The sequence below is a fragment of the Plodia interpunctella genome, chromosome 2 (assembly GCF_027563975.2).
Source record: "Plodia interpunctella isolate USDA-ARS_2022_Savannah chromosome 2, ilPloInte3.2, whole genome shotgun sequence".
In the NCBI taxonomy this organism is placed as follows: domain Eukaryota; kingdom Metazoa; phylum Arthropoda; class Insecta; order Lepidoptera; family Pyralidae; genus Plodia; species Plodia interpunctella.
Window position 1 is genome coordinate 10,772,699 of NC_071295.1, and position 15,544 is coordinate 10,788,242.

General features: G+C 37.4%; 1 protein-coding gene across 13 annotated transcripts in view; it reads left to right on the top strand.

Moving 5' to 3' along the window:
* Window positions 1-15,544, top strand: part of LOC128681970 (uncharacterized) — a 148,816-nt gene that overhangs the window by 115,547 nt on the left and 17,725 nt on the right. For 8 of the 13 annotated variants that reach the window (XM_053766401.1, XM_053766378.1, XM_053766425.1 and 5 more), the window contains 11 exons: window positions 7,378-7,524; window positions 8,626-8,748; window positions 9,250-9,406; window positions 9,661-9,898; window positions 10,498-10,841; window positions 11,190-11,357; window positions 11,987-12,136; window positions 12,961-13,144; window positions 13,531-13,677; window positions 14,073-14,167; window positions 15,096-15,201. In XM_053766401.1, the coding sequence (XP_053622376.1) occupies window positions 7,406-7,524; window positions 8,626-8,748; window positions 9,250-9,406; window positions 9,661-9,898; window positions 10,498-10,841; window positions 11,190-11,357; window positions 11,987-12,136; window positions 12,961-13,144; window positions 13,531-13,677; window positions 14,073-14,167; window positions 15,096-15,201 (1,831 nt within the window). In that variant the 5' untranslated portion in view covers window positions 7,378-7,405. Of the gene's footprint in view, window positions 1-7,375; window positions 7,525-8,625; window positions 8,749-9,249; window positions 9,407-9,660; window positions 9,899-10,497; window positions 10,842-11,189; window positions 11,358-11,986; window positions 12,137-12,960; window positions 13,145-13,530; window positions 13,678-14,072; window positions 14,168-15,095; window positions 15,202-15,544 lie in introns of all 13 variants that reach the window. The other 5 variants (XM_053766395.1, XM_053766369.1, XM_064436425.1 and 2 more) reach the window with 3 other exon arrangements.

The window sequence follows — 15,544 nt, forward strand, 5'->3', positions numbered from 1 at the left end:
CCTAACATTGAAACAGTTCATAAAAAGTTAACGTATGTTATAGTGAAAATATGTTTTATCTCTTTCTTTCAAAATCAATAAGTCTGTTGATAGAGGGATAAGTTAGGTAGGGACAAAACATAGATTTAACTACAATAGGTTAATTTTATGAATAGTCAGTTAGACATAATTTATTCATCAAAAGTAAAAGTTAGGTGGTTAGGTAGGTAATTAAATTAAATAAATATAATAAATATGAATATATATATTTGGACAAATCACACAGATTGAGCTAACCCCAAAGTAAGTTCGAGACTTGTGTTATGGGATACTAACTCAATGATACTATATTTTATAACAAATACATATATAGATAAACATCCTAGACCCGGGTCAATCAGAAAAAGATCATTTTCCATCATGACCCGACCGGGGATTGAACCCGGGACCTCTCGGTTCAGTGGCAAGAACTTTACCACTGCGCCACCGAGGTCGTCAATATATAATATTGACAATTAATTTGCATCACAGTTGTAGTAATTTTCTTAAACCTTACTGGCACTGCGTTATTGATTTAATTGTCTTGCTTCCCAACATGGAGTGGCCAGAGATATGCAAGGAAGCAGTAGGTAGTTAACTGAAAGAAAGTGTATTAAGCTGTTTGAATTTTCACCAAAAAAAAATAGATTGAGACAAAGCTGTCTCAAAAAGAAAACAATTTGAGGAAAAATCCCGGCGTACAACAAACGTTGTACAACAAACTTTTCGTTTCGAACATTATACCGCTTCGTATACCTTTCAAGTGCCAGTGTTTTACTTTGAGTTACCATCGAAACGAGCCAATGTTAAACGAGTTTGCACGAGGAAACCCTTCTGAAGAAATTACTCGTATAACTACTTTCCAGACATGAAAGAGTGAAAAACAATTTGTTGAATTCCTCGAAATCAGTCAAGTTTATTTTCATTTTAATTTGGTAAAAATAGTATTGCCGTGAGCGGTACTCTGGTTCGGGACAATCCAGCTGATTAGGATCCTCATATATTTATTATTATTATTATATATTTATTATTATTTTAGGATTTTATTATGAAAATTTAATGTAAGTTGGACTCGCTTTTGCAATTCTTCCGTTTTTAATTTATATCTTATTATTTTCAATTATATTTTGAGTTTGTATAGCAAAATCATATACCCTAGTTACCATTACGTTTAAGTTTTCAAATATTACTTTATTGATGACGGTGACATAATAATTTTAGGAAATGTCGTGTTCCGATTCCTAAACATCACCTTAATTAACATCAAGACAACAAACAAGAAGCCAAAAGCTATTCATAATTTCTCATTTGAAGTCCAAGTCATTATGTAAATGAATATTTATGTTTGTAGCGAATTCATGATAAGGTGATACTTAGCAGTTGAGGAATTCCTGTGAAGCCTTTGAGGATGCCGAAGTTTTGATAACTTGGGTAAGATATTGACGTGAGAAAAATCAATGCTACACGACTAGGTTGCCAACGAGCGTTTGATATCGAAAGTATACCTAATCTAGTTATTTTGAGAAAATATTGGGAAAATATTGGGCGAAAGTTTTTAGACAAAAAAAACTTTAATTTTATTGAATAGGTGCTATGGTCATTCTGATAATTTAACATTTAAAAGTGGCCATTCTGATTCTGTGGTCATTTTGATACAGGGGACATTTTGATAAATGGACTAAATATCTGCGATCAAAGACTACGTCTTCATTATATACGAACGAACGACTAATTTATGTTTACGAAAGTAAAATGCCAAGATATTTCTATGAAAAAGGAACCATACATAAAAATAAAGTCAGAACACGCTCATAAAATCTTGTATTCATGGAATTTTCACGGCAGCGTTTATTTAGCGACATTTTAGTGTTGCAGAAAATATGTAGAAGAAAAATTAGGTCACAAGAAAATGGAGCGTCTACGTGGTACGTCGACTTCTTTCGATCTTGGTGATATTTGTCCACAAAATATTTTTGTTTGCAGTAAAAACAAGTAGGTATATTTAATTGAAATGTTACTTTTGAAATTTTAATGTTATTCTTTTAAGTTTTCGTCTACCTACTTTATATACTTAAATAAATAAATATGTTACGACGAACACACAGATTGAGTTAGCCCCGAAGTAAGTTCGAGACTTGTGTTATGGGATACTAACTCAACGATACTATATTTTATGGGGCTAACATGGGGCTAACTCAATCTGTGTGATTTGTCCTAATATATTAAAAATTTTAATTTAAATTTTAAAGAAAAGAAACATTAATATTCTTTATCACACTTTTTTCCATTTTCAACCTATATGTGACTTGATATGACATCATGACAAATTTGTCATGATGTCATTTTGCGAAATATTGGTTAAGACATATAAGCTAAAGTTAAATTAAATTAAGATAATAGGTATTGAGTTAAATTACTTATTGTAACGTTGTGTAAAAATTACATAACTGAGAAAACATGCCTAGCTTGAATGACAGTGAAAATAATATTTTGACAAATTTTGCAAGCCATTTTGTGTCATTTTCGCCATATCCGCCCGTGGGTGTCGTAAGAAGCGACCAAGGGACACTTAGCCTAGGCAGCTGGTAGGTAACAATAGCAATCCCAAGGAGGGTTGACGTAAGGCAGTTGGCCGGTCGTAATATAACAGCCTTCAAAATTTTAAAGTTACGCTGACCCCGGGCTTTGCGCCATCACAACCCCGAACGCAACCGGGAACATGCGGAAATAATAAAAATTATAAGTCATTTTCGCACTTTGATTCATTTCGCGAAAAGTCAATATGCGAACGACATGTTGACTGTACATTTTCCGCGCACGTTCACGTTTCCACCATCGAACCATTGACCTTTCTTTTATGGATTTCAAGGCTTTCAAATGTCGCCAGTCTCGATACTATGACCATAAATTTAGTAATAACACTGTGACATTTGTGAATTTTCTATCAGGGGTAAGTAAGTAAACATTTATGAGTGTGGACGTAATAATGATAGTAAATGAGTAATTAAATTTAAAAAAAAACACGGTCAAGTGCGAGTAGGAGACCTGAAACATTAAAGTGCTGTAAAGACATTGCTTCTTGAGTCTTCTCTAGTACTTTGATCCTTCATTTCTATAGCTACGGCTCGGGGTTTCGCTCCCGTAAGAATTTCGGGATAAAATGTGTTATTCCAGTTTATATTCTACCCGTGCACCTAATTTTAAAACAATCCGTCCAGTAGATTTTGCGTGAAAGAGTAATCAACACACATACTTTCGCATTTATAATACTAGTAGGAATTAGTGGGATATTTTGAAAAGATGCTGCACTTTGAAATTTCCACCCCTGGTGTTTCACCAAAATGAGTGAGCCAACTTTATAAACAGCAAAATAAAAGTCGTTGTTGCTAAACTGGGTTAAATTAATAATTATGAACATCCTTTATGAGCTCCAAAGGTCATCCCCTGACGCAATATTGCTACGCCTAAAACGGTTTCTTTTCCCCGGTCCATTTATTTAATGCTTAATTACTAAAGAAGAGAGATCGTTTGTCTTCCTTGGTTTTTGCAGGGTTGTTAGATAAAATTGACTGTAACCAAGCAATGTAGCCGCGTACCACGTCTTTTTATAATTAGTTTAAACTTTTTTTTCCACGAACATAGAAATATAAATGGATGCTTTCTTATTCTTGTTTTGCTGATTCGCCGGTTTCTGATAGTAATTTGACAGACAAAGTATCTGAGTTGAACGTGCCACGCATTTATATTTCGAAGAACGAGAATTGGCTTTCTTATTGACATTGTATATCTATTTAAACCTGCTATATCCTAACCAAGCAGAAACAATATATTGTTTTCAATGAAATCGATCCTGAAAATATTCTTTATATGTGAGTTAAGTAGGTACAGTACAATGGTAAATTAAAAGTAAAAGGTAGTAGTACAATGGATTTGTTCATTTGCGAATGGTTTCAAACGTAGTAAAAAAACTAATAATTGGCTATCCAACTAGTCAGATCAGTTACTTTGATCTAAACTCAAAAACAAAATATATAGTGATGTGATATGACGTCATGAGTTTTTGTCAAAATGCTAATATACTGTAATGAGAACAAAATAAAAATAGTAAATTACGTAATTAATAAATCTGTGTTTGGTTATTTAAATACCTTTACCTTTAGTTATTTTTTACCCAGTTAGTCCAATTGAGAGGTAGTCGACTCAAATCAATCCATTTTATTCTCACTGACTGACTCAAATCAATCAATCCATTTTATTAAGTCACTGTCATATTTTCATTTTACGATGTCGTCTTTATTGGAGAATGGGCGATCGAAGAAGGTCAAAAGAGTTGCAGTATAACTTAACCCTGCAGGAATACAGAGGACTGTCTGAAAAATTCGACCTGTATAGCCACACAGCGCATCTTCCTTACTATAGAAGGCGTCTATTTGTTTGCGTTCAGTATTTTCGCGAAGCCAAATATTGGTAGATTAGGGTCGATATTTACTGCATGCCTGGAACAAAGAAGTTTTAATTCTTGTCAGATTTCCAAAATCAATTTTGGAATCAGCGGGTGGAAACATAATCCACGTAATTGCTTCCAATTCCGCCGAAGATGATTTAACATCGTGAAACTCCACCGTTGTAAATGGAAAATTTGCGTTAAAAGGTACCCTCCGCTGATGAATCGCCGAGGACACTTTCCTTTATGTATTTAAATAATATATTAATTCTCGGTGCTGGATGGCGCGGCCTTTGGAGGCCTATTCTGGAAATGGGGGTTTAATTACAGCAGGGCACTGGCGCCCATTCTTTCACGAAATTCATTAAATATCTAAAGTCGAGTACCGTAGCGCTAATTGGCGAACTGTAGTGGTGAAACGTCTGGCATAAAGGCTGTCATCCCGGCCACTCTCCTCAATTAACGCATATTAAGCGAAATTATATCCTGTCGGTGACAATTTAAGTCACCATTTCGATTGCTCTGAAACGTCTTGAAAGGGGTCAAATTTTGTAAACGCGAGGCGGTAATACGGTTCAATTTACATCAAAGTAAGTGAATTCGCGTCTGTGAATAAGAATTTTATTGAGGATAATTTTGTTATGGCAATGGAATTACTATGATACGAGTATGTGCAGGCGCGAGATGATTTCACGCTCTGTAATCATGAAAATAACGACTTGGTTCAAGCTCTGAGAAAGATAGGACAGACGATAGAATTCTTTAATTGCATTCACTTGAAGTGGCAACAGAACCATCATTTCTGTTTACCACTGAGTTGTATATTCTACTGTTATAATCATACCATTCATCATACCATCATGTATCGATTTATAGGTATGTCACATTAGCAATACATCGGGGCTTCGTTCGTGAGGAAATTTCGACATAAAAATAGGTTACTTTATATAGGTACTTATAGGTACTAGTTCCTGGTTATATCATTCCAGTATTGATACCGATTTCATCTAAATTTGTTTAGTAAAAGCCAGTAACAAACATCCCTACACACTCACATCAAAACATTCGCCTTATTATAGTGATAGGATGTGTCTCAGAATTAATTTTATCCGGAAAAATTTTGCCGATAGATTCCCAATGTAAATAAAAATCGGTTGAAATGGTAAAGTTGGAAAAACTACCGTTCTTTCAGATAAGAGGCCGAAGCAATAAAACTATACATTTTGAAATGCCGGGTCGTCTGCGAGCGCGACCCAACTCCGAATGCCAAAGCACCCACGTCGGGCCATAAAATTCACTTTTTATACTTCAAAAAGATTATAAAACTCTGCAGAAGAGGTTCGAGAAACTCAATTTATTTTGTACATGTAAATAAATTAATTTTGGTCAATGCTTACTACTCTTTAGTACGCAATTTGGTGGTACCTAATAATCAATTTTAATCTCTTGTTGTGAAAACGCAAGATTAACGCGGTCTCTATTATAAGAACGGAAGAGTTATATTTTTCTGAATAATTTGAGATTCGTCATCACGAGAAGCTATTTTAGTCGACTCATTGTGGCAAAATTTATTTGGAGCTTACATTAATACTCTTGAACATTCTACGATCTCTTTTCTTTCGTAATTTAAGAGCACAAACGTACACGTCCTAGAATTGTATATATAGATTCACAAGTACATGTTACTATACACTTATATGACTCCAATAAAGCTGCTGCGCCTTGGCCACAGTATAATAAAGAGTACGAACGACCTCATGAAGCGCAATTGTGGAGGTTTGTAAAGTGCGTGCAGGGAAAGTTGCTCCCAACGCGTCATCATAAGGATCTGAGCTGTAACTTTTGGAAAAATTAATTCAGACAGATAATGTTCATATTTTGTGACCACACATTTTTTATACAATAGTAACTGCATTGTCAACGCTGGCGGCTGATTTCATTCTATCCGTTGATTTCTATCGTTCAATTCTATTAGTAGAACTAAACGGAGAAAAATATCCATTCGCCTGTAGCAAAGTCGTTGAAGAAGCGTGTGAATCTCATCAAACTGTGGTACTAGCGTCTGCCGCCATACGCTCCGCTGGTTTTACGGCCGATCGCTAATGCCGCATCGATCGCGTATTTTGGCAGCGGTGCCATGCGGGACACGTCATCTCACCCTTGCACTACTTCGAGTTCATACGACTGTACGGAGCTCATAAAATATAAGAGATTCCAGAAGAATCTACGGCAACTTATTTAATTTCTATAAAAAAACCCGCATCAAAGATGACGTGATCATCATTAAAGATGACGAAGATGTTCTGAAGACAGACAGCGGGAAGCGACTTTATTTTATATTAACATTTGTTTATCTATTGTTATTTTAAGAGGTGTTTCCCTATGAAATAAAATATACTCTGAAATAGTTTTAGATTTAGAAAAGTCAGGAAAGAATGTTATTTCGGCCTTTAACACATACATATTATTATTTTTTATCTTTCATAAAAATTATTCAACTTATCTGCGAGTTATTGCCCCGACCTATATCACGCCCACATCCCGCACGCTTTCGATAAAGTATAGTGCAAATACACGTCTCCTAAGCCTACGCTGTAATTTATCATACCTTAGTTCTTAATGTAGCAGGATATAAACTCTATCACATGTTGTGAGATGAAGGGTGTACAGATAAACACAACACTTTGGTTCAAATAATAAATGGCCTTAGTGACCATACGATTTGACTCATTTAACAATATTGCCATAGTCTATTCCACAGATATCGGAAATATTTTTTTTGTGTTGTATCCCTTTTAGAATAGGTATTCAGCTCGTAGTGGGCTTAATGGGTATTGATTAATTTGGTATATATATTTATTGTTTCTTTTTCATCGAACAATGTATCTAATTTAGTGGCGTTATTGCCGGTAGAGGCGGTGGGCGCGTGAGGGTGGCGGCGCGATGAGCGCGGCGGCGCTGCGGGCGGACGGTGCGGGCGACTCCACGCCCGGCTCCGACGCCGGCGCGCGCATCACCAGGCTGTTCCCCAAGTGCCGGCCCAAGAACATGCAGCACGACAGGTGAGGTGTAGAGGCTGGCTGGAGAGGACGGTGCGGGCGACTCCACGCCCGGCTCCGACGCCGGCGCGCTCATCACCAGGCTGTTCCCCTAGTGCCGGCTCAAGCACATGAAGCACACAACGTGAGGATGAATTTAGAAGATGATGGATGCGGGCGACGCCACTAAACTTAGAGAACCGACCTGTTTTGCATTACCTATTCAAATCGGACTCCTACGGCGATGATCAAGCACGTAGTCTGATATCTAGTAAAATAATCAATAACAATTTATTATTAGCGTTATTTTGCAAAAAGCCTAAGTTGTAAATGGCGATACTCGCACAAACGTGACGTCCATACGAGCGATAGAATCGTCCGTCAAATTAAGTTTGCCCGAAGCTGAAGGCAGCTTCACAGCCGGGTGGATAGACATAAATCTGTCACACGCCAGGACACCCAGGAGCCCATGTATTGTGTCCTGACCTTACACAGTAAATCCTTCGCTCGATTTATTGGCTTCACTCGCACACTATTAACTCTTTATTCAAATATCTGTTTTGTTTACTTAAAACAAATATTCAATGTAGTCACAAGATGATAGGATCAGTAAATAAAAATATTATGCTTGAACATTAAATGGCTACAATATGCAATCATAGTTTCTTAGCGTTTCGATTTGGGGTGATCATTTTTGTGAGGCCTATAACAAGCATCACTTAGGATGCCATATAGGTCTTTAACGTGAGTGTTAATAACTTTATTACCGACATTAAATCTTTGCTTCGGCATATTTTGATATGTTTAGGCGCAAATGCCAAATTCGTAGAAGGTCCAACTCTTAAAATGTCTATTGAACATATTTTGCGAACGCTGGACATTTTGCGACTAGGTCTGTTGGTATGGGCTGGCCACCTCTGAACTGTAATGTATCCGACTGTCCATTTGAAAGTTCCATATCTTTTGTTTTTTATATTGCTATCAGGTCTACTGGGCAAAATGCTTCCCTTTTCCATTTCCTACCACTTCTATGTAACCCTAGCAAATTGTTACCATCTATTATCGAAGATCGAATAGTTTTACAGACCTTATTTTTTTAACTTACTTATTATTCAAAATTTTCAGACTGAACTCGGGCCTGGAGGGGCGCGAGAATAATGTCAACAACATCTCCTCCGACGAGGAGAGGGAGAGTCAGCTGGTCATACTCAACTCGAAGGGCGGGACCTACAAGCTTAGGGACTCCAGGTAAAGCAACTCAGCTCCTTATCATTAAGAGTGCAAAAATAGTTTCAGCTAAAATAACAAGATCCTGCGAGCTATACACGTATATATTGTAGAAAAATTAAACACTAACTAAACTATCCGTATTATATACTAGGATAATAGAAATAGCGAGAGGTTGTGAAATGGCTCGCAGAACAGGACAAAAGCTAATTTGGAATTTCCTAGTACCCATTACTTTCAAGACTTTTTCATATTATATGCTGAACTTTTGTGTATACCAGTATAATATAATAACGGGAGGTCGAGAGCTGTACTTACAGTCTCGGACGAAGGCGGTGCCACAGGAGTAGGGAAATGAAACAGAGGCAAAGTTTCTAAGGAGCGTGCTTCGAAAACCTAGTTGCATTAAAGCTTATAGGTAGCCTATGTTCCGATTCCCTACTCCTGTGGCGAAACAAGTTACGTCACAACTAGTATGTCGATGAAGTAAATTTTCACAATACTTTCTGTATTGTCTACCAGGATAATAGAAATAGCGGGAGGTCGCGAGCTGTACTCGCAGTCTCGGACGAAGGCAGTTCGCAAGCTGCGACACAACAGCGCGCACAAACATAACATTAGGAACAAGGTGCGGCTGCTCAATAAGGACCCCGTGGACTATGACCAAATTAACCATGAAGTGAGTGCTTTTTATATTTAACTGAACCTCTTCTCCACGGATGAAAAATACCAAATTTAATCAAAATTCTTTCCCATGATATTGCATAGATAGACACGTCACAATTTTTCCAATTAGGACCAGTAGTTTCAGAAATTAGCAAGTTCAACACACAGCTCACTGTAACAGAAGTGACAGGAATCTGAGAGTCTATTGTTAAAATTAAGAAAAGATCAGTTATGGTGTCTATATAAAATGTTGTTTTTTTTTTTCAGATATCACTCCATAGAATAAACAGTGAGCCTAAAAAGATGATATCAAGGCACACATCGCCGACTTACACGAACGGTGACAAAGACGGTTTAGAATCGAGGGACAGTATGGGGATACCCAGGAACAGTTCTCCAATACTAGATCCCCATAAGACCACGGATGTCAGTACCAAAAGTAGTCCTATAGCGGTTGTGGCTGATGGTGAAGTAGTGGTTTTTGATGACAATGACGATTGGAAAGGTAAGCCTATATTTGTAACACAATTTGAGCAATAATTAATATATTCAAATAAACTAAGTAAATATATAGTACATTCAGAGCTTGACTGAGCACACTTAATTACATAGCAGTTTCTGAAAATACCTATAAAATATATTTCAGATATTGAATCTTCTTATTTAAAAGTCTCTGTCTCTCTCTTTAAGTTTAGTGGAGACGTTTTCTTTCACTGTCCTTTATGCTAAATCTAATGTAACGTAACCAAATATCCATAATAATCAACGTGTCATGTTTATGTTTTTTTGTTATTTGGAATTCTTTGCTTTTCTTTTACATCCACGCCATTTTCTTGTGTATTATTCTTGCTTTTATCAAGCGTGTGTCAAATATTATTAATTTATACCAATTCTACGCTTGTAAAAATAACCCAGATTACGCAGCCGATAGTTATGAAACGATCTTCACGAGATAATAATGTCCTTATCTTAAAGATGAATTTGGGACATCTTGATTCGCGCGTATTACACGAAATATTTGACCGCCGTTTGCCGTCTAACCTCTCCTGTTCCCAATTAACCATCGTTATTCACATTTCTTTTTTCTCTTTCTTTTATTTTCAGTGATATTGAATTCTGTGTCTCTAGGTTTGAGGACTGAGCCGGACGCTAGTGACAATGAGATTGATATAAGTGTAAAGAGGACTATAGACACGATTAAGAATGGTGATAGTGATGTGAACAATAAGAGTGAAGTGAGTGAAGGAAGTGGGTCGTGTTCTCGGGAGGACGTGAGGCTGAGTGACGCGAGTCCCTCTGGGGCGTGGTTATCAGGGGATGAGGATAAAAGCAGGGTTACTAGAGTGATAGGAGAGCTGCCTATAGCAGAGTATGAGGGTTCGCCAAGAAGATATGGAGTTGGCTCGCAGAAGGCTACTAATAGATCGCCGAGGCCTGGATTTCCACAGGTCAGTATGGAACAGTAGAGGGCGGATAAACCTGACCCCACTGTGTTAGTAAGTTAGTTAAAGGTTACGTTTATCTATCCTTGATTATTATTACATATTTCATCATGTTTCTGAACTAAAAAATTGGCTAAAAATTCATAGTGAATTATTTCATTACTCTTAGCGAATTTAAGATATTTTAGAGATCCGTACCTCGTTCACAGCTAGTTGCAACATCTACTTTATAAATCAACTTTATTAGGTTGAAAATATATAAATATTCTCCTGCTTAGTCTATCTATGAAATTCAATGTTATAAAGAACGGTACTAACTTCATCTAATTTTATTATTCGTCTCTTTTCTTCCAGAGGGTAGTGACAGAGAGCAGAGATATAACACCGCCGACCGGGTCGGCGACATTCGATTATTTGTACGAATTCTCGGAAACGAGGAAGGTATTAGAGGAGTTCTTCAAATGTCCATCAATGATGGGACAGATGGCGCTAAACGGCAACAATGAGATTGTTAATTTTCAGGTTAGTTTTTTTTACTACATCGGTCTAGAGAACTACAAATGTCAGATTGGTATACAAATTCATATGGCACGAGTAGGATTCCAACCGGGGCTCTTTCGATCTCATGGCGTCAAGACTAAACCATCACCGCTTCAATGATTCCATTTTTCGATGCCAAGTCCGAAATTCTTGCACTTCATTATAATATTGTTAATTTGTTTAACAACATACTCGAGGTTGTTTGTTGCTAACAACGCATCTTTATTTGACTGTAATATAGTAGTACATACATGATCTATTAGTAACGCAGTCTATAATACAGACAGTTTTACTATTAGATTAATTGACGTCCTTGGAGAAAAGGCTGCGGTGAAGTTTGTTGCGCCGCTTCTTCTTCACCTGCGCTTTGGAAGTCGGCGGTAGACTTAGTTTAAGTAATGTTTTGACGTCAATAAGTGATGTATATCATCCTAAATTGAATAAAGAGTTTTGAATTTGAATTAGATCAAGTAGTTGGTTTCAAGAGTAAATAACGTGGTATAACTTTAGTTGTACTCATTACTTCCAAGTGTGACACTAATCATAATAAATAAATGAAACATTAATCTGTTTGCTAATTTATTATTAATAAATAAATAAAAAATTGCCAGGACCTAGACTACGAACTGCGGCGGCAAGCACAAGAGTGCCCATCTGAGAATGGGTTGGAAGGTGGCAGCGAGTCGGAGTGGCCGCAAGCGACGGAGACCGTGCATTCTCCGCATGCAACTCATAATCACACCAACTTCTTAGGACTGCAGGTATATTTTCTTAATATGCTGTTGTAATAATGAAATTTAAAAAAAAAAAACATTTTTTTATTGCAATTTTTAATTTTTGTACTTTTGCCCAGCTGGGGACTTAAATAGCTAGAAAAAAAATAAAACTTCTATTCCACCAGTAAACCCGCTATCTAGCTAAACTTTTCTCTGAGTTTCGCGACTCTTAAGCTCTGTCTGCCCAGTAAGGGATAAAAATGTGATACTATGTATATCTGTAAAGACTTGATACTCGGCATAAATGTATCGATTGTATGTATGTGTATATTCGCTATTTTAGTCAATATATTTTTGTTGAAAGTCACGTTTACATTTTGACACAGTGTAATAAACATAAAAAAGAATATCCAGTCATGTGACAAAAGATTTTTGTCAATGTGGTTTTATTTTTATGTAAGGGTGATATACTTTCGCGTCAGAAATATACTATGATCTCAACCAATGTTAGCATTACAATTTATGTTTTTATTTGCTGCCTATTTGAAAAATGAAATAAGTATTTTTTACTTATAATTCCTTCGTAATTAAATTTATGGATGACTAGATATTGCCGTAAGCTTCGCTCCCATAGGAATTGGGAGTATTGATAAGATAAAATATTGCCTATAGCAATCTTGGATAACGCAACTTTCTAATGGTGAAAGAATTTTTGAAATCGGTTTGGTAGTTTCGTTGATTATCCGTTTCAAACATACAAACTCACAATAGCTTACCTCTTTATAATAATAGTATAGATATACATAACTTAATGATGGTCACTGAGGATGGTCATTAAAAAACCTAAACAACTTCTCCATTGTTCCCAGCAACACAAATCCCGGTACCCCGAACCGAACGTGTCAGAGTTGAGCGTGGGCGGGGCGTGGAGCGGGTCCCCGTCGCCGCCCGCGCCCCGCGACCGCGTGCCCTTCGCGCTCTCCACCGACACCAGCGACTCGGGGAGCGACCTCTCTCTGATGATCATGGAGAACGAGCTGTCCGAGCTGAAAGGTGAGATGTCTTTCCTCTCGAGAGAGAGATACTAAGACAGGGAATCTTCTGGAAATGATCTGTCGTTGATGATCATGGAAGATGAACTGTCTGAGCTGAAAGGTTAGACATTTTCTTTCTCACTCTTGCGACACAGAGGATGATCTGTCGCTGACGATCATGGGGAACGAATTATCTGATCTGAAAGGTGAGATATCTTCCTTCCCGCTTCTGCGGCACGAGGTTTCTCTGGGCGTAATTTGCCGTGGATAATGATCGACTTGAAAGGTATGTCTTCTTTTCAGTGAATACTATCTTCTCTATATATCTTTCTCTATCTGAAAGATACGTCTCTCTGTCTGTCTCTCTCTGTGAAAGGTATGACATCTTCATTCTCTTTCTTATAGTGGATCGTGGCACAAATTCGCGTCCCGGCGCTTTGGGACACAAAGAAACACCACGTGACAGGAACCCGTTCGTTATCCCCCCAAACAATGACGAATCGGGGAGTGATTCGTCGATTACCAAGGACAATCTGCGACCAGGGTTGAAAGGTTAGATATTTTCCTTCCCTTTCTTACTGCGGTTCGTGTATTTAAAATATACCACGGGATCGAGAGTAATTTACTTTTAAAATGCTAATACCGCAACGCTTAACTACACGTTGTTATCCATCTGCAAGGATCTTTTTCTAAGAAACCCATAAAGGTTGTCCCGTCAAATTTACATGAAATACTAAGATCTACGGTCTATTTCATCTGTTGAAAAATCGACAATATTTATGTCACATATTTTAATATTTCACAATATACCTACGTAATTAATCAAACCTTAAAGCAAAAATAATTTTACTGAACCTTATATGCACGAGTTCAACTCTCACATGACCGGACCATGATCTTTGATTCTGATTTTTTTAATCACTTCTCAGTTAAGCCTAATTTTGCAGTTCAAATGGACCCGAGAGCCGTTGTGACGCTGCCGATCGTGGAGGATGGGCTGTCTTCTTCGGGGAACGGTTCCGACAATGATAACAATAATCAGGTATGTGTTAGTTGCTTTTAAAATGTGTATACACTTGACAATATTGACGTGCAATTGCGATTGATATGCTGTGTCATCTGTCTATTTAATCGACAGAATGAGATCATGAATTAATTTGTCTAAGGGTGAATAGCGCCGACAAATTTGACGTTGACTTTGACAGGCGCTCCGCTGACGTTTAGACAAAATTGCATACTTTGCGTCTTTCTGCGCACGTTAAAGTTGACGTTCACTTTAACCTAAAGCGTAACTATTAAGCAAACTAATGTATTGTGGCGCGCGGTTCCGCCCTGGAATAGGACCAGTATATAGCCTCCCGTGGATATCGTACGAGGAGTAGGCTAAGGGATACACGGTCTTGGTAGCTGATAGGCAGTGGCATTCCTAAAGAGGGCTGACGTCAGTTAGACGGCCGGTTGTAAAATAATGTTGAAAGCTAAGCAGCGTAAGCCGATCCAGTGCTAAAAGCTTGGTTTTGAAAACCAAGACAAGAAAAACCAACCAACCGTAGAAAAAGCAACAAACACAGAACCGAATGCAGCAACCAGTTGACGACCTCCGTGGCACAGTGGTAAAGTGCTTGCCTCTGAATCGAGAGGTCCCTGGTTCGATCCCCGGTCGGGTCACGATGGAAAATGATATTTTTCTGATTCGCCCTTGATTGGGTCTTGGATGTTTATCTATATATGTATTTATTATAAAATATAGTATCGTCGAGTTAGTATCCTATAACTCAAGTCTCGAACATACTTTGGGCCTAGCTCAATCTGTGTAATTTGATGTAATATATCTATTATTATTTAATGATGCAACCAGGCGCATGCTAGGATGAAAGTGAGTCAGCTGAATTCATTCAAGTGAAATAGCACATCGTATTTTACAAACGCAAAACGTTACAATTGTTATTTAATGTAAAATTTTGTTTCAGAACCACTCGTCGGTGGTAATACAAGAAATAGTGGAAATAATGGAACACGGTACGAATACTGACCCTCACATCTTGGACGCTGACTTACACTCTTTGGATCCATTAGGTAAATGAGTCGTAATTACATTTACTTTTTTAACTTTTTTCCCTTGATTGACTTTGACAACTTTTATATTTTGAGAAGAAGCCACATAGGCACATGCTGTTTTGTCTTTTGCTACCAAATTATCATGGACGGGTCACTATGATGAGTTTATGAATGGAGAAGAAATGAAATGTTAATATGTTGCTTTTAATGCTTAATAACTTACTAGCTGCGCCTCAGGGCTTGTACCTCGTGGGAATTTCGGGATAAAATGTATCCTATGTATTATTCTAGGTTATATTTTACCCGTGTACCAAATTTCATAACAATCTGTCCAGTAGATTATGCGTGAAAGAGTAACAAA